This window comes from Salmo salar, chromosome ssa23 (assembly GCF_905237065.1).
Source record: "Salmo salar chromosome ssa23, Ssal_v3.1, whole genome shotgun sequence".
NCBI lineage: Eukaryota > Metazoa > Chordata > Actinopteri > Salmoniformes > Salmonidae > Salmo > Salmo salar.
The window spans coordinates 11194962-11215141 of record NC_059464.1 but is presented as its reverse complement, the minus strand read 5'-3'; the positions used below and the strand labels follow the sequence as shown (position 1 = coordinate 11215141).

General features: G+C 42.7%; 1 protein-coding gene across 6 annotated transcripts in view; it reads right to left on the bottom strand.

Moving 5' to 3' along the window:
• LOC106584049 (rho GTPase-activating protein SYDE2) overlaps positions 1-20180 on the bottom strand; it is an 89020-nt gene that overhangs the window by 34494 nt on the left and 34346 nt on the right. For 5 of the 6 annotated variants that reach the window (XR_001323681.2, XM_014168863.2, XM_014168864.2 and 2 more), the window contains 2 exons: positions 4223-5415; positions 567-693 (listed from right to left, as the gene is read on the bottom strand). Coding sequence is in view for 5 of the 6 variants with exons in the window: in XM_014168863.2 (XP_014024338.2) it covers positions 567-693; positions 4223-5415 (1320 nt within the window). In the remaining variant the exon portion in view is untranslated. The remainder of the gene's footprint in view (positions 1-566; positions 694-4222; positions 5416-20180) is intronic. The other variant, XM_014168860.2, reaches the window with a different exon arrangement.

Here is a 20180-nt window from a genome sequence, read left to right as displayed (position 1 = left end):
AATTGGTGTTTGTTAATTCAGCCATTTTGATCAGGGTAATATCCTTCTGCAGGGGAAAGGGGAAAATTGGACATTCACGCCAGTCCCCACATGTTCAGGCAGAACAAATAATATTTAGCCAATGAAATAGTTTGTCCTAGTTTGTCACTGACACTGATAGAAACCAGTGAGGAATTACAGTACTTTAAGCAGAGTGAAACTGGGATATTGTCTCCTCTTGTGTAGATAATGGCAAAACTGTGTATGTGTGTGTGTGTGTGGGCGTGTTCCGGAGGTGGTCAGAGAGAGTGGTGTGTCAGAACCAGGAAGAGAGGAATGAAGGATTGACCTAAATGCACATTGGCCTGGATGGTTGGCTGGTTCGTGTGAGGACTCTCCCCTCAGGCACACTCACATACCGGTGGTATGCTGACTGGAATGCTTTTACTACAAAACACGCACGCACGCACAAGCACACACACACACGCACAGACTCGTATGCCATGTGTATACGTCACGCACACAGCAAGGGTTTTAATATATGTTAGGGGACAGAGGTTCTGATGCGGTTGGCAGTGTAATGTTACCTGTGATGACGTTGATGTCAGGGTAGGTGTTTTCACAGAGCTCCACTCCTAGGCTGTCCCTCTCAAAGGCCTCCCGCAGCTCCTTTTTTACTGATGCTGAGCCACACAGACGGTAGAGGCCCACAACCTGCAGAAACACACACACAACCAGGTTGAATACACACACACAACTTGCAAAAGCACACACCAAGGTTAAATATTTTCCCAAATATAACCATTCACAACCCATTCACCCACATACACAATCCAGTCTCAATTGGTTCAAGGCTTAAAAATTCTCCTTTAACTTGTCTCCTCCCCTTCATCTATATTGATTGAAGTGGATTTAACAAATGACATCAATAAGGGAGCATAGCTTTCACCTGGATTCACCTGGTCAGTCTATGTTATGGAAAGAGCAGGTGTGGAGCAATGTTTTGTGTATATTCAGCATGACATTCATGTGAGCATTATAATATCACTACAACCCAAAATGAATGTGAAATGCAGTCATAACTTAGCTATGACAGCAATTTATTTAGACTACTTTGCATTTGTCTGGACATGCTATCAGTAGCCAGCCATCAGCCATGGGTGGAGCATTGCACTCTGGGAGTTGAAATGCTCTCTGGGAATCGTAGTATGCTGTGTAAAATCCATTGTATTTCTATGGTGTGTAGACTATATTGCAATATAGAAGCTTCAGAAATGAGTTTAAAAGTGTTTTTTTTATGTCATTTTGGATGCTCTGAGTCTCATATGGTTTTGCATAAGGAAAATGTATGTTTTATTTTTTGAAAGAAATTGAATATAGAAGATATTCTACTTGTTATTTTAGTTCTACCGGTTATTAACATATTGTTTCATGTTTAAAAAAAGAAAGCCCAGTGGTTACTCTGTGACTTTAGCTAATCAGTTTTTTTTGTTGTTGTTGTGGTATCGTTTCGGTATCGAGTATCGTTTTGGTATTGAGTAATGTTTCAGTATCGACTATTGTGATACTAAACCTGGTATCGAAGTCAAAATTCTGGTATCGTGACAACACTAAGCTGGACACAATATCTATAGTTTTTACAGACCTACAGGCTCCAACCACATGTCTATACAGGCTACTTGCCACACTGTTTGTGCCTGAGATGTCTCAGTTCTGTATAGCATTTCTAAACATCCCTCCCTCACACGAGAGGGAGAAAAATGGGCAGATTAGGCAAGGATTTAGCTTTGTGCAAAAGTAAACAGAAGTCACTGGGCACAATGAGCAAGTCCACTGAGAGAAAGCTCTACCTTTAGTTTAGGGTCAGTAGAAGCTCTGCTGAGCAACATACATACACGTGTACACACACACACACACACACACACACACACACACACACACACACACACACACACACACACACACACACACACACACACACACACACACACACACAAATAGGAAATACTGGTCTGTCCTCATCTTAATTAAAAACAACAGAATGGTTTAGTGTGGTGAGTCAGGGACTTTCTGAATGAACCCTGAATGAGTGAGCATACACACACACACATGTTGGACCCCTAACTAAGCCAATCAGTAGGGAGTGGAACTTTACAGTGTCACGTCCTGACCAGTGAAAGAGGTCATTTGCCATAGTATTATGGTCAGGGCGTGGCAGGGGGGTTTGTTTTGTATGTATTTTGGGTTTTCTGTTTCTATGTGGGTTTGTTCTAGTTGTCTATTTCTATGTGTTGATTTTCATGTTCGGCCAGGTATGGTTTCCAATCAGAGGCAGGTGTCTTTCGTTGTCTCTGATTGGAAGCCATACTTAGGCAGCCTGTTTTTCCTTTGGGGTTGTGGGTAGTTGTTTCCCGTTCTAGTCTGAGTACCTGACGGGACTGTGTTGGTCGTTTTGTTATTTTGTCAAGTGTCGTCATTAAAATATTGAAAATGAGCACTATCCACGCTGTGTCTTGGTCTCCATTTCACGACCCCTGTGACACACAGGTTGAAAAAAGATGGTTGCACCTGCAACATTTACAGACTTCTGACCCCTCATAGCTTCTAGCAAAACAATGCAAGCGCTACAATTCACAAAATCGGATTTTATACTTGGTCAAATGACTTTTTACTTGAGAGAACACAACTAGCGCAGCTGATATCAGCTGGCTATTTTTCTCAATATGTCTGGTAGAGACAATGTACTTTCTTAAAGAAATCTGACACTACCAAACACAAAAAAAACACGCATTACAGCATCCACACACATTACTCGCTTCTGTGACACCAATCTGCAGTCTTTTCAGAACAGCCACAATCATCCCCCAAGTGCCTTAAAAGCTTCAGAGCCCCTCGGGCCATGCATTGGTGGAGACATTGAAACGAGAGTAGTCTCCATCTAGGGATACACATAATTATGTCTAAAGACATGCTACGCTGTGTGTCTGGCTCTCTCTGCCTGCCTCAGTGACACATCCTATAAATTCCTGTGTAATCTGGTGTAGATTCCCTCCTAACCCCTCTCAGCATGGGCCCCTGGGGGAACCACGGGGTAAAGATGGCTCCAAACTGCATCTAGTGATACATAGTCATATCCCCTTACATAAGCTCTACTATGTCTCTGACATATGTGTGTCTCTTTAAACAACAGAGAAAGAGAACAGGAGAGAGAAATGGAGAGAGCATGCAGAGAGTGAGAAGGGGAGAGAGAAATAAATGGAGGAGTACAAAGAAAACACAGGTAATAAATGAACTTGGCCAGTGGCTAAAACCATTAGCACAAAACTGATTGGCCCAAATGCATAGCCACCCTAGTGAGGGACCGGCCCATGACATGCTCAGTATCTAGGCCAGACAGCCCCTTCAGAGTAACACTGATAAATGTCCTCTATAAGAACCTGAAGGAAGGTCTGCCTATGAGCCTGCTGGTAGCCATAGTCCCCGTCCCCTACTGAGGGCGAGCCCATGTAGAGCAGCCAGCCAGAGGACTGATATATGAGCTGTGTTATGTAGTGTGGAGAGGCCTGGAGAAAGGCCCTGGAGAATGGCCCGATGGAGGTTGCCCCACCAAGGACCAGCCACTCAGGGCACCTGCTGCCCGTAGCATCCTCCCTAAGATGGATGGATTTTCTACGGCAGCAGCCAGACACTTTTACGGCTGGGTGGCATCCCAACTAATTAGAAGAAACCAGTGCCAAAGGAGAGAGACTAATTAGAGAGTCTCTCTCCTTTGGCACTGGGCTTCAAAGAAGAAGACGGGAAGAAGAGTTATAGGGCAGTTCTCATATGGCACATCTGCAGCCAGCCTCCCAATACCCCTGCTGCCTGTCTTGCTCTGTTCCATCTCTCTCTCTCTTTCTGTATCACATAAAAGGCCACTTGCAACATGAAAACAAGAAGGCCTGTTATGTGATGCATGGTCTAATGTCTGCCACTCAACCAGAATCATCCAGAACTCGCCTCTGGACATGTTCCTCTCGCACCGAATGCTGAGTAACCAGGCCACTCACTCAGCTTGCTGGCTGTCACAATATAAAAGCACTGTACCGGCTATTCCTTGCCAAAATCGGTAGTTGGCTAACTAAGAAAGTCCAAGGTCTAAATAAGGGTTCTCTGACAGTCCAAGGCCCGTTGGCCAAATTTTCATTGTTGGACATAAAAGGCTGTAAAAACATTAAACATTAACACCATGAACTGAACTCACCTGGCAGCCTCTCGTCTCGATCTCCGTGATGCACTTCTCGATGAGCAGGGGCAGCATGAGTCCCGTGTTTTCCCTCACCACCACCCTCCAGGCCTCCACCCCAAACATCTGTGGCTCCCGGTCCCCATTGTAGCCTCCATCCAGGGAGTTCTGCCACTGCTCCATCAGGTTCAGCTTCACGTAGATCAGGCCTCGAGGCTCCAGCTTCACCGCCAGCTGATGACTCCTGCTCACCCTGAAGAGTGCCGGTAACACCACTGTGCCGTAACAGCACACCCGGTTCTTCTTGGGTGTGGGGTCCCAGCTGAACACCACTAGCTTCAGGTGCTGGGCGTTCTCCAGCTCAATGTTGAAGGTGTGGTCCATGTCTAGGAAGGTGGTCCGACAGGTGAGCAGGGCAGTGCGCGCCTTGTTGACCGAGTCCACCTGGATGGCACAGTAGACGTCTCGGGAGTCGAAGCGTGGTGGCTTGAGGTCCTCGGCGCCGTAGAAGTGCAGGCTCATCAGGCCCGAGATGTATTGGGTGCACTTAGGCTGTTCTGTGAAGGCGTAGTGGCGGAACGCGTCAATGTCTAGTTCTGTGCCGTGCAGCTTGGGGCTGCCACTTCCTCTGGTTACTCCTCCAGCTCCTGTTTTCTCTCCTCCTCCAGTGGCTGGGTCTTTCTCCTTCCCATTGCCTCCCTTGGCCTCTGAGGACCCGTGCTTCCCAGACTTGGCCACCAGTTCTGGGGAGTCCCCGTCACTGAGGTAGCCCCCCTTGCTAGCCGACTTGGAGGTGCCGCTGTTCTTCTTCTTGCTGTAGCTTTGTTGCGTCGACACACTGCTGTCCAGGTGATACCTCGAGATCACATTATGGCTAGCCGCCGCCCCCTGTCCACCCCTTGGGGACAACCTGGGAGGAGCTGGGCCAGGTTCTGAACCGTAATTGGTTTTGGGATACTGGGTCCTTGTCTCTAAGTTGCTGCTCGCGCTGGCTCCGTTGCAGCTGCTGTTGTTGTTGTTGCTAGGGGTCCCTTTTACGCTGAGCTTGCGGCTGAGTTCCGGAAGCTTCTTCATCTTCATTGAGAGTTTCCTGACAGTGCGTGGGGACTTGATCTTGTCCGGGAATGACCAGTTGAGGGAGCTTCCCTTTTTGGCAGGGTTGAGGCTGGAGGGCGGCGGGAAGCCAGGGATGGCCAGGTCAGGGGCTTCTGCTGCAGGGAAACAACCAGGACAGAGAGAGGGGTAGACATCATTTTAAACTGTGAAAATACACCAAGATAATAGATTACCAAGATAATAAACCAAGATAACACTCAACCTCGTGGCACTAAAGAAGGGCACAGGAAAGATTTCTTAAATACATTTTTTGCCATGTACTTACTGTATACAGTTGAAGTCAGAAGTTTACATACACTTAGGTTGGAGTCAATAAAACTTGTTTTTCAACAACTCCACAAATATCTTGTTAACAAACTATAGTTTTGGCAAGTCGGTTAGGACATCTGTTTTGTGCATGACACAAGTAATTTTCCAACAATTGTTTAGAGAGATTATTTCACTTATAATTCACTGTATCACAATTCCAGTCGGTCAGAAGTTTACATACACTAAGTTAACTGTGCCTTTAAACAGCTTGGAAAATTCCAGAAAATGATGTCATGGCTTTAGAAGCTTCTGATAGGCTAATTTACATAATTTGAGTCAATTGGAGGTGTACCTGGGGATGTATTTCAAGGCCTACCTTCCAACTCAGTGCCTCTTTGCTTGACATCATGGGAAAATCAAAAGAAATCAGCCAAAAATTGTAGACCGCCACAAGTCTGGTTCATCCTTAGGAGCAATTTCCAAACGCCTGAAGGTACCACGTTCATCTGTACAAACAATTGTACGCAAGTATAAACACCATGGGACCACGCAGCTGTCATACCACTCAGGAAGGAGACGTGTTCTGTCTCTTAGAAATGAACGTACTTTGGTGCAAAATGTGCAAATCAATCCCAGAACAACATCAAAGGACCTTGTGAAGATGCTGGAGGAAACAGGTACAAAAGTATCTATATCCACAGTAAAACGAGTCCTAATATCGACATAACCTGACAGGCCGCTCAGCAAGGAAGTAGCCACTGCTCCAAAACCGCCATAAAAAAGCCAGACTATGGTTTGCAACTGCACGTAGGGACAAATATCCTACTTTTTGGAGAAATGTCCTCTGGTCTGATGAAACAAAAATAGAACTGTTTGGCCATAATGACCATCGTTATGTTTGGAGGAAAAAGGGGTAGGTTTGCAAGTCGAAGAACACTATCCCAACCGTGAAGCACAGGGTTGGAAGCATCATGTTGTGGGGGTGCTTTGCTGCAGGAGGGACTGGTGCACTTCACAAAATAGATGGCATCATGAGGGATGAAAATTATGTGGATATATTGAAGCAACATCTCAAGATATCAGTCATGAAGTTAAAGCTTGGTCGCAAATGGGTCTTCCAAATGGACAATGACCCCAAGCATACTTCCAAAGTTGTGGCAAAATGGCTTAAAGACAACAAAGTCAAGGTATTGGAGTGGCCATCACAAAGCCCTGACCTCAATCCCATAGAAAATGTGTGGGCAGAACTGAAAAAGCGTGTGTGAACAAGGAGGCCTACAGATCTAACTCAGTTACACCAGCTCTGTCAGGAGGAATGGGCCATAATTCACCCAACTTATTGTTGGAAGCTTGTGGAAGGCTACCCAAAACGTTTGACCCAAGTTAAACAATTTAAAGGCAATGCTACCAAATACTAATTGAGTGTATGTAAACTTCTGACCCACTGGGAATGTGATGAAAGAAATAAAAGCTGAAATAAATCACTGTACTATTATTCTGACATTTCACATTCTTAAAATAAAGTGGTGATCCTAGCTGACCTAAGACAGGGAATTTTAACTAGGATTAAATGTCAGGAATTGTGAAAAACTGAGTTTAAATGTATTTGGCTAAGGTGTATGTAAACTTCCGACTTCAACTGTATGTCAGTGTTTAGCTTATCACTTTGTGCAAAGATTAGATGTCTGACAGTTGGACAGGGGTTGAAATTAGACTAATATGGGACTAAATTCCATTGCTTTACACTGTTGGCAACTACTTACATGCCAGGTCAGACCATGACAAACTTCACCATTGATAAAAAAATAGGTCAGCCCTTAGCTAATAATTCATTCTAGTGCTGTGTTTAATTGAATTAAATGCTGGGGAAATTCAAATTAGATTACGCCAGATCTTATTAGCAAAGGTGCAAGCAAGCCACATCTGAAACAAACTGCTTTACAAAGAGGAATGCTTCACGGCGCAAGGCTAACATTACTGAAGGCAGTCTGTTACTCTAGGTATAGATACTGTATGTCTGCTATGCATCTACAACTTGCCTAACAGGGATATGAACTTGCATTCAGGAATGTTAGTCAGAGACAAGACAGAAGCTCTGTGGCCAGAGTGAGAGTCTAGTGGGAAGCGTCTGAAGTAGGACTGTCACTGGGCTCAGCCTGCTTCCTACAAACCATCCAGGCATACAAACTCTGTTTCTACAACAACCCCTCTTGCGCAATGCAATTCTATTATTTTGTTGCAGGAGAAGTTTGTCAGGTTAAAATAATCTATCTGGTCCAGCAGCCAGCCAGCGCTGAGCAGGGTGTACAGTGAGGACATGGACCGGGAAATCCTCACCCCTCTGCCTCAGGCCAGGCTAGCTACAGCTTAGATCAGGGATGGGCAATTTTGAAGCTAGTTTGCTGCAATTCTACACATTTTGCAATGGGGCGGAGAGAAATGTTTGCTGTTTTAATTATGATATCTGAGTGAGACTGACTTACAAAATCAATGGCCAGTAATTTGACCATGATAACAAGTTTAGATAGCTGGCTGATAATCAAATTTAGCAATCTAAAAATGTTGACTGACATAACAAAAGAGAAAAACTGCTGATGCACAACCACATTTCGAAATGGCACCTTGTGTATTCTACTATTCTTCTTCTTCTGTTATATTGGCGATCATACAATTTCAATGTGCATCCTGCCACCTACTATACGAGATGGAAACAGGATTCCCCAAAAAATTGAAATATTAAAAAAAAAAACGTACAAAAAATAAATAAATCAACCAACTTTCTGTTAAAAATAAATAAAACAGATCTGATCCCTACACAAGCTCAAGGGGAACCTGGGAGGGCGGGTCTTCTGGCGCCAGTTCCCCCTGCAAGTCTTTCCTTGAGTCCCAAAAACTTTTCTGCTGCAGCCACAATGATGTCTAGTATCTTTTGTCTGGCAGCAAACAAACTACAGGCTGTAGTCTACTATTATAACTCGCAACAGTAAGTTCAGACCCTGACTGAGTTCAAAACAATTGGGGGGGATTAATCGGAGGTCCTTCAAAAGTGGGGTCGCGGGCCGCATGGGGGCAGTTGCCCATTCCTGGACCGGATGCTTGAGCCCGTTTCAAACGTAAAACAGTGCTTTTCCATTCGCTTTCTTAATAGGATTTCCTCCCTTCTTCGTTACCCTCTTCCCTTTTCAATCCTTTCCCTTTCCACACACTACAGGGAAAATACCATCAGCTTCAAGGGAGAAGATGCCCAAAACATGTAACACGGCTGATGTAACTAATTTATACAGTGCCTTTGGAAAGTATTCAGACCCCTTGACTTTTTCCACGTTTTGTTAGCCTTATTCTAAAATGGATTAAACAAAACAAAATCTTCAGTAATCTACACACAATACCCCATCATGACAAAATGAAAACAGGTTTTTATACATTTTTGCAAATGTATTAAAAATAAAAAACAGAAATACCTTATTTACATAACTATTCAGACCCTTCGCTATGAGACTCGAAATTGAGCTCACGTGCATTCTGTCTCCATTGATAACCCTTGAGATGTTTCAACAACTTGGAGTCCAGCTGTGGTAAATTCAATTGATTGGACATGATTTGAAAAGGAACACCCCTGTCTGTATAAGGTCCCACAGTTAATGTCAAAGCAAAAACCAAGCCATGAGGTCGAAGGAATTGTCCGTAGAGGTCCGAGACAGGACTGTCGATGCACAAATCTGGGGAAGTGTACAAAAAAAAAACTGCAGCATTGAAGGTCCCCAAGAACACAGTGGTCTCCATCATTCTTAAATGGATAACGTTTGGAACCACCAAGACTCTTCCTAGACCTGGCCTCCCTGCCAAACTGAGCAATCTGGGGAGAAGGGCCATGGTCAGGGATGTGACCAAGAACCCGATGGTCACTCTTGACAGAGCTCTAGAGTTCCTCTGTGGAGATGGGAGAACCTTCCAGAAGGACAACCATCTCTACAGCACTCCACCAATCAGGCCTTTATGGTAGAGTGGTCCAATGGAAGCCACTCCTCAGTAAAAGGCACATGACAGCCCGCTTGGAGGTTGCCAAAAAGCACCTAAAAACTCTCAGACCATGAGAAACAAGATTCTCTGGTCTGATGAAACTACGATTGAACTCTTTGGCATGATTGCCAAGCGTCACGCCTGGAGTAAACCTGGCACCATACCACAGCATCATGCTGTGGGGATGTTTTTCGGCAGCAGGGACTGGGAGACTAGTCAGGATGGAGGGAAAGGTGAACGGAGCAAAGTATAGAGAGATCCTAGATGAAAACCTGAACCAGAGCGCTCAGGACCTCAGACTGGGGTGAAGGTTCATCTTCCAACAGGACAACGACCCTAAGCACAGAGCCAAGACAACGCAGGAGTGGCCTCGGGACAAGTCTCTGAATGTCCTTGAGTGGCCCAGCGAGAGCCCGGCTTCATTACCCTCTTCCCTAGACCCCGATCGAACATCTAAACCTGACAGAGCTTGAGAGGATCTGCAGAAAAGAATGGGAGAAACTCCCCAAATATGGTTGTGCCAAGATTGTAGCGTCATACCCAAGAAGACTCAATGCTGTAATTGCTGCCAAATGTGCTTCAACAAAGTACTGAGTAAAGGGTCTGAATACTTATGTAAATGTGATATTTCAGTTTTTATAAATTAGCAACATTTCTAAAATCTGTTTTTGCTTTGTCATTATAGGGTATTGTGTGTAGATTGATGAGGGGAAAAAACTATTTAATACATTTTAGAATAAAGCTGTAAAGTAACAAAATGTGAAAAAAGTCAAGGTATCTGAATACTTTCCAAAGGCAATGTATATTGTACAGAACCTAAAACACTCACCAGTGTACGATTTGGTGCACTGCAGTACTAGTATCTACATTCATGTCCTCGAAGACAGTCAATAACTAGTACAAGTAAAACAAAAACTTGAGTTAATTTCTTCAACATTGCATTACTTTCTGGGCACAAGTCTTTTACAGTTGAATATAAGACATTAAATCACTCGAAAACAGGCTACAATGTGCCTATTCTCTCTTTACAGTTCTCGCTTGTGTATCATTCCATTTCTCTGTTTTTGTTTTCAAACTGCAAGTTCCTCCACAGTGCTGAGACAAAGGAGTCATTCTGTTGGCTAATCACTGAAGAGAGCAAAGCAGAGGGAGAGGGAGAGAGAGGGAGTCAAAAAGAGGGCGAGAATGGAGAGGGAGAGAAAAAGAGAGGCAAGATAAAGTAGAAGAGGGCAATATAGATAGAGAGGGAATAGGAGTAAAAGAGAGTAAGAGAGATGAGAGTAAAAAAAAAAATAGTAGAGAAGAGCATGACAACATCCTCTGCTCTATTTTCAGAGAGGCCTGCTGTGCTATTCTGGTTAGGGATAAAAGCTTTGCATGCTTTGGTTCGGCTGGCGCCTAGCTAAACTCGGTTAGGCGAACCGAACGAGTTTGCTCCATACTCCCTTACAAGACCTTCACTTGAAAAAAAGAGAAAAAGCAGCAATAGTACTGTTTGTCCATCATGAGACTCCGCAGCATGGATACTCTTCCTCAAAATAGTCCGAATTAATCTAAGATACTGTAACTCAAGAAATCTGTCATTCATTTTGACGTTTTTGGCAATTTTACATCTGACTAAAATGTTTGGTGCAGTATTTCTCAAGTGAAAAAATGTGCATGAAAACGAGTCATCTATTGTTGAATGACAACAAATACTTCATTGAAGAACCCCTACTGTTGACCGATGAAAGGGCGTAGACTTCGGCTCCGAAATTCGGCTTGCCTTGAGAAAAAATGTTGCGTGCAGCCTAAAAAACCCTTGCCGAAGACCAAAACGAAGAAAAGAAAACCTCACAAAATGCCGTCATTATATATGCACGGAATTTTTCGAACTGTTTCGGATGGGAATCATGCGGACGCCTTAAGAGGGAGGTAGGAAATGGGCAGAGGAGGGGTAAGAGGGAGGCAAGGAGGGGCCAGAGGAGGTGTCAGAGGCTGTAGAAAAGGGGTAACATGGGGGAAAGAATAGTACAGGGTGGGTTGCTGCATGCATGGAGAGGTGCAAAGGAGGAGGTATGGGGGGACAAAGGCACCCCTTTGTCCTGAGAATCAGAGGCCTGGCCAGTGAAAGGGGGTGTTCTCTGACATTCCATAATAAACCATGTTTAGGCTCCCTTCCTTTTCCTCTGGCTGCTGAACATACTTCCCTGTCAGCTAGTGCTTCATCACAATAACAAACACCAACACAGAGAGTGGGAAAAAGCCTCTGGAAGAAGTGCCAAAAAACATCTAAGGTTGGGCCATGTCCCAGATATTGTCCCAGATATTGAGGTTTAGGTTTGGCCGAACTCACGACTCACACTGAAACCACAGGAACACACGTTTGACCAATCAGATTGCGTACCCGAAACGAACCGTTTCATAATCCCCCATAATAAAAAACGTGTTAAGTGTCTGTTCAAAATCATTGTCTTATTTGAAATCTGTTTTCAGATTAGTACATGATGTGGAAATGTCTTCGGCAATTATCCAAAATCTAATGGTATAAACAGAACCCTCATCCACAACAGCCAACCGGGTCAAATCCGGTGGATATAACATTTACCAAGTATAATAATATTACCTAAAAAACTATTTCCAATGACTACTGTGCTGTTTTCCATAGTTCCCTCACAGCTCTCTTCTGTAGCCATTCACCCTCTGGCAACAGCAACAGCAGCGGCAGAGAGAGGGAAAGACACCCGACACCCTCTACCTGATATTCAGGGGCACTGTTTGATACTTAACCTCGGGGGGCCATGTTCATAAGGTCAAAGGGCGAAGGGTTGCATTCCACCCACTGGAACCGGCGCTGGGTGACTACGCCCCCGTACCCTCTGTGACCCACAGGTCGACCCCAGGCAGCCTGCCACTGACACCTCTCACAAAGAGCAGGAATTTATGGCCCTTGGCTTGATTGCCTTTAATAACATTCTGGGCCCAGACAGCTGCTAAGCGAGGGAACGGTCTGTTTGTTTCGAAGGACTGTGTGTGTGCGTGCAGGTTTTTTTTTATAAAAATGGGGCTTAAGTGGTGGGCGTGGCCATTGGTGTGGCCAATGGTGCAGTCGCCAACCTAACATTTTAGAGGCCCTCCTGTTGGCTGCAGTAACAATATCAACCTGTTTTAAAGTTTATTTCCTGCATTTCTACACATTTTGCCATGTGGTGGAGATACCATGATACAGTTTAAAGCAAATTTCCTGCAATTCTACATGTTGCAATCAAAATATGCATTGTATTCATAACCCCCATAACCTTTTTCCACATTTTCTTGTGTTACAGCCTAAATTTCAAATGGATGAAATGAAGATTTTGTGTCACTGGCCTACGCACAATACCCCATAATGTCAAAGTGGAAACAGCTCAGGGTTTTCACCATGACTCCAATGGTGACTTTAAAACAGTTACAGAGTTTAATGGCTGTGATAGGAGAAAACTGAGGGTGGATCAACAACATTATAGTTACTCCACAATACTAACCTAAATGACAGAGTGAAAAGAAGGAAGCCTGTACAGAATAAAAATATTCCAAAACATGCATCCTGTTTGCAATAAGGCACTAAAGTAAAACTTAAAGAAATGAACTTTATGTCCTAAACTGCAAAAATGTGGCAAAGAAATGTACTTAATGTCCTGAATACAAAGCGTTATGTTTGGGGCAAATCCAACAAAACACATCCATGAGTACCACTTCATATTTTCAAGCATGGTGGTGGCTGCATCATGTTATGGGTATGCTTGTTATCGGCAAGGACTAGGGAGTTTTTTAGGATAAAAATAAATGGAATAGCGCTAAGCTCAGGTAAAACCCTAGAAGCAAACCGGGTTCAGTATGCTTTCCAACAGACACTGGGAGACAAATTCACCTTTCAGCAGGACAATAACCTAAAACACTAGGCCAAATCTGCACTGGAGTTGCTTACCAAGACGTCATTGAATGTTCCTGAGTGGCCTAGTTACAGTTTTGACTTAAATCGTCTTGAAAAATCTATGGAAAATGGCTGTCTAGCAATGATCAACAACAGCTTGACATTTTTTTAAAGAAAAATGTGCCAATATTGTACAATCCAGGTGTACAAAGCTCTTAAAAACTTAACCAGAAAGACTCATTTTAGGGAAATTATATATTTAGATATATGTATGTATTTCATTTTCAGAAATGTGCTAAAAAAATGTTTTCCCTTTGTCATTAAGGGGTATTGTGTGTAACACAACAACATGTGGAATAAGTCAAGGGGTATGAATACTTCCTGAAGGCACAGTATACACTGAACAAAAACAAATGCAACATGCAACAATTTTAAAGATTTTACTGAGTTACAGTTCAAATTAGGTAATCAGTCAACTGAAATGAATTCATTAAGGCCTAATCTATGGATTTCACCAGATTGGGAATAAATATATGCATCTGTTGATCACAGATAACTGAAAAAAAAGGTAGGAGTGTGGATCAGAAACCAGTCAGTATCTGATGTGACCACAATTCTTCTCATGCAGCGTGACACATCTCCTTTGCATAGAGTTGATCAGGCTGTTGATTGTGGTCTGTGGAATGTTTTCCCACTCCTCTTCTATGGCTGTGCGAAGTTGCTGGATATTGGTGGGAACTGGAGCACACTGTCGTACACGTCAATCAAGAGTATCCGAAACATGCTCAGAGGGTGACATGTCTGGTGAGTATGCAGGCCATGGAAGATCTGGGACATTTTCAGCTACAAGGAATTGTTTACAGATCCTTGCAACATGGGGCCATGCATTATCATGCTGAAACGAGGTGATGGTGGCAGAAGAATGGCACGACAATGGGCCTCCGGATCTCTGTCCATTCAAATTACCATCAATAAAATGCCATTGTGTTCGTTGTCCGTAGCTTATGCTGGCCCATACCATAACCCCACCTCCACCATGGGGTACTCTGTTCACAATGTTAACATCAGCAAACCTCTCACTCACTCACGCCATCTTTCCTGTACAGTTGGAAACGGGAATCATCCGTGAAGAGCACAATTCTCCAGCATGCCAGCGGCCATCAAAGGTGAACGTTTTTCCACTGAAGTCGGTTTACGATGCCAAACTGCATTCAAGGCAAGACCCTGGTAAGGACGACGAGCACGCAGATGAACTTCCCTGAGACAGTTTTTGACAGTTTATGTGGAAATAATTTGGTTGTGCAAACCCACAGTTTCATCAGCTGTCTGGGTGGCTAGTCTCAGACGATCCCGCAGGTGAAGAAGCAGGATGTGGAGGTTCTGGGCTGGCGTGATTACACGTGGTCTAGATTTGTGAGGCTAGTTGGACATACATGCTACACATGTCATGTGGATGGATTATTTTGGCAAAGGAGAAATACATACATACATACATACATACATACATACATACATACATACATACATACATACATACATACATACATACATACATACATACATACATACATACATACATACATACATACATACATACATACATACATACATACATACATACATACATACATACACTTAGGTTGGAGTCATTCAAACTACTTTTTCAACCACTCCACAAATGTATTGTTAACAAACTATAGTTTTGCCAAGTCGGTTAGGACATCTACTTTGTGCGTGACACAAGTAATTTTTCCAACAATTGTTTACAGACAGATTATTTCACTTATAATTCACTGTATCACATACGCCAAGCATCACGTCTGGAGGAAACCTTGCACCATCCCTATGGTGAAGCATGGTGGTGGCAGCATCATGCTGTGGGGATGTTTTTCAGTGGCAGGGAGTGCGAGACTAGTCAGGATCAAGGCAAAGATGAATGGAGCAGAAATATCCTTGATGAAACCCTGCTCCAGAGGGCTCAGGACCTCAGACTGGGGTGAATGTTCACCTTCCAACAGGACAACAACCCTAAGCACACAGCTAAGACAACACAGGAGTGGCTTCGGGACAAGTCTCTGAATGTCCTTGAGTGGTTCAGCCAGTCCGGACTTGAACCCGGTCGAACATCTCTGGAGAGACCTGAAAATAACTGTGCAGCAACGCTCCCCATCCAACCTGACAGAGCTTGAGAGGATCTGCAGAGAATAATTGGAGAAACTCCAATTAGGTAAATAATAGTTTGCAGGAAAACTAATCGTTTGCCACAGCAGGAAAATAATCCTACAGCAAGATGTGAATTACTATGTGGATTATAGTTAAATGGACGTTTTATGTAGGGGTTGATACATTTTCCATTAGGGCAAATCAATTCTGACATTTTTAAGTGGAAATGTCAAACTTTAGAAGCCTTTTTAAACCTTGAATACACTACAAGTTTGCATTTCCGGCTGTGCATGAAAATTCTCAGCAACAAAAGAGTGAACAAATTAAGATCCGACATCTGTATATAAGGAATAGGATGCCATTTGGGATGCAGCAAGATATTACTGTATTGGTGGCTCTCCTTGTGCTCTAAATCATTCAGTGCTGGATTCCTTTCAGGAGCCCAGAGGCGTTTCATTACAATGGTGACCAAACCCCTGCTAATATAGACTGCATCCGAAATGCCACCATATTCCCTATATATTGCACTACTTTTGACCAAAGGGTGCCATTTGGGATGCAACAATAGCCAGGCATGCAGGCAGTCTCTTCCTGGTCTCATTAGCACAACAACATGGCTACCTGTCAACGCAGCTTGTCCTGCTCTCTACGTAGGCTAAGGAAGCTACTGCAACAGGAATTTAATCTCAGCCCAGACCTCCTCTGTATCTTCAGCAACAGTATGTGTGTGTGTGTGTGTGTGTGTGTGTGTGTGTGTGTGTGTGTGTGTGTGTGTGTGTGTGTGTGTGTGTGTGTGTGTGTGTGTGTGTGTGTGTGTGTGTCTGTGCGCAAGTGCATACGTGCACGCACAACTGTATTTGTGTGTGTGTGTGTTTGTCTATTTTCAAAATTCATGAAATTATCATTAATTTACTACAGTACTGCACTTTTGCTGACTGATCCAATCAAAACAACCATAAAAATAGCGCTGACCACATATGACCCCATCGGTCCAACTACCAGATTCCCGTCCAGGCGCTAAGGGAACACTCTGAAACACTTTGCCTCTAAATGCGCTCTATAGTCCATCAATCATTATCCTCTATACAAACACAGCATTCAGCAAGGAGTCTAAGGGTGTATCCGGTTAGGAAAAAGAACCAACAAGCTGGACAGACAGAGAGAAAGAGGGTCTTGTGTTGGAGTGGGTCATTCTAATCTAACATGTACACAAATTCATTATTATTCAACAGACACTGTTATTATTTAGAGCCAATACAAAGTGTTATCCATTTTTAGCCACTTGTAATAAAGTAGCTTCTGTCCTCTTCATAGCTTTGGCACAAAGTGAAGAAGGGATAGTGAGACTTTATAGGAGAAGAGGAGGAAGAGGAGGGTGAAAGGATGTAGGCATCACAAAAACCTGTAAGAGGAGGACATCATGGTTCCTCTCCCCGTTCTATCCCTCTTTTATTCTAATCTAGGCCTTCTTCAGGCTGCATGGGACGAATCTGGCATTACTGAAAGCAGTGACCCTACTACTCCACTCCTGTCTTTCCCTGCTCCTCTGTCTACATAGCCTGTGACCTGTGGTAGATTGAGTGACAGGTCTCCATTACTCCCTGTGGGGAGAGGAGTGGAAACATTACATGACCAAATAGTCCAGTCAGTCAATCACAGATAGGAGGCCAACAACACAGCACATTAGACATTTGTCTTTTTAAATTAAGTCCTCAACCTCCCCCATCCCCCACCAACCAGCTAGTAGCACACCCTGTTTAAATCAGGGACATGTCTGATGCATTGTCCTCCTGCAAACCCAAAACACAACCTGTCACCCTGCCATTCCCTTCTGTGACAGTGTCACATTTAGATGGAGCAGTCAGCTCCAGTTACATCCCAAAGGATTATGGGAGTATCTTTACCACTTTACAGAGACCTGGCCATGTTAAATCAGAGCTAGGGTTGCAAAGCTACCAGTAATTTACCAAAGTTACTGGAATCTTCAGTAATTTTGGCAATTAACAGGAAACATTTGGCAATCTATTGTAACTTTGTTCATTTACACTTGAATAACTTAAAAAAAAATGTATTCATACAGTGCCTTCATAAAGCATTCACACCCCTTGACTTTTTATTGTGTTACAAAGTGGGATTAAAATTGATTTATTTATAATTTTTCATCAAAACTGTAACTCGGCCACTCAGGAAAATTCACTGTCTTCTTGGTAAGCAACCAGTGTAGATTTGGCCTAGTGTTTTAGGTTATTGTCCTGCTGAAAGGTGAATTAATCTCCCGTCTGGCGGAAAGCAGACTGAACCAGATTTTCCTCATGAATTTTGCCTGTTCTTAGCTCCATTCTGTTTATTTTTATCCTGAAAAACTGCCCAGTCCTTCACGATTACAGGAATACCAATAACATGATGCAGCTACCACTATGCTTGAAAATATAATGAGTGGTGCTCAGCAATGTGTTGTATTAGATTTTCCCCAAACATAACACTTTGATTTCAGGACAAAACATTAATTGCTTTGCCAGATTTTTTGCTGTATAAATTGAGTGCCTTGTTGCAAACAGGATGCGTGTTTTGGAATATGTTTATTCTGTGCAGGCTTCCTTCTTTTCACTCTGTCATTTAGGTTAGTATTGTGGAGTAACTACAACGGTGTTCATCAATCCTCAGGTTTCTCCTATCACAGCCATTAAACTGTGTAACTGTTTTAAAGTCACCATTGGTCTTATGGTGAAATCACTGAGCGGTTTCCTTCCTCTCCGGCAAATGAGTTAGGATAGACGAAAGTACCTTTCTATTGACAGGGTGTATTGATACACCATTCAAAGAGTAATTAATAACTTCACCATGCTCAAAGGGATATTCAATGTCTACTTTTTTTCTTTTTTTACCCATCTACCAATAGTTGTCCTTTACGAGGCATTGGAAACCTCCTTGGTCTTTGTGGTTAAATCTGTGTTTGAAATTCACTGCTTGTTTAAGGGACCTTACAGACAATTGTATGCGTGGTGTACAGAGGTGAGGTAGTCATTCAAAAATCAGGATAAACACTATTATTGCACAGACAGTGAGTCCATGCAACTTATTGTATCTTGTTGAGCAAATGTTTACTCCTAAACTTATTTAGGCTTGCCATAACAGAGGTTGAATAATTGACTCAAGTGATTTTTAGCTTTTCATTTTTATTAATTTGTACAAATTTCAAAAAACATAATTCCACCTTGACATTATGGGATATTGTGTGTAGGCCAGTGACAAATCTCAATTTAATACATTTTAAATTCATTAAATGTGAAAAAAGTCAAGTGGTGTGAATACTTTCTGAAGGCACTGTATATAGTAGTCATGATTTATATAATATTGTCCATGAGTTTCTAGTGGATAGACCATTTGGTTCAAGAGAAAATAGCCCAATTAATGGCTTTATTTTCAATTAACTCTAAAACTCTTCCAACTATAGATTTTCTCCCCCCACATCTGCCACCAGTTTGATGCCAAAACATTGACAACATATACACATACATATACACACACATACACACACACACACACACACACACACACACACACACACACACACACACACACACACACACACATACATACATACATACATACATACATACATATATATATATATATATATACACACACAGTCATATATATATCATGCTGAAACCCTCATATTTAGAATCATGTTTTACAGCTTTGTAATTCTGTTTTAATAACTGCATAAATTTTACATGCGATAAGATCACACAGAGGGCCAGAGATCATTACAGACAACTGTGATAATCTGAAGTACCCCAAAAGGTCATCACGTGATGTCACTGAGAGCAGGGATTTTGCTGTTGTCCCATTGGCCGAGCTAGTTGCCATCCGCCAGTCAAGCCATGTGTGGTGTCACTCACTCTCACAAAGAAAGGTTCAGAGAGAATGTCCCCTCAGAACACTGTTTTGGAAGGAATGTCACAAAGACTATTGTCTTGTAAACGTTGGAGATGTAGGCTGAGGGAGGTTCCAAAACATTTGCTGTTTTCACTCAGACAAATGTAAAAAGTGCTTTAATACTTTAAAATGTCTAACCAACTAGTATTTCCAATAGATATTGGGTAGTTTTGCTCTACTCACAGATACATTTAGTAAAAGAGAAGTGAGCAACACATTGCACTTGTCTGGCATATTATGGCTTTCATAAATAAGTTATGTTGCTATGACTGGAGGAGATAAGAACAGTTTAAGGCAGAAGTTTACAAACACCTTAGCCAAATACATTGAGACTGTTTCACAATTCCTGACATTTAATCCTAATACAAATTCCCTGTCTTGGGTTAGTTAGGATCACCACTATTTAAAAAAAAATGAAATGTCAGAATAAAAGTAGAGAATTATTTATTTCAGCTTTTATTTCTTTCATCACATTTCCAGTGGGTCAGAAGTTTACATACACTCAATTAGTATTCGGTAGCATTGCCTTTAAATTCTTTAACTTGGGTCAAACGTTTTGGGTAGCCTTCCACAAGCTTCCCACAATAAGATGGG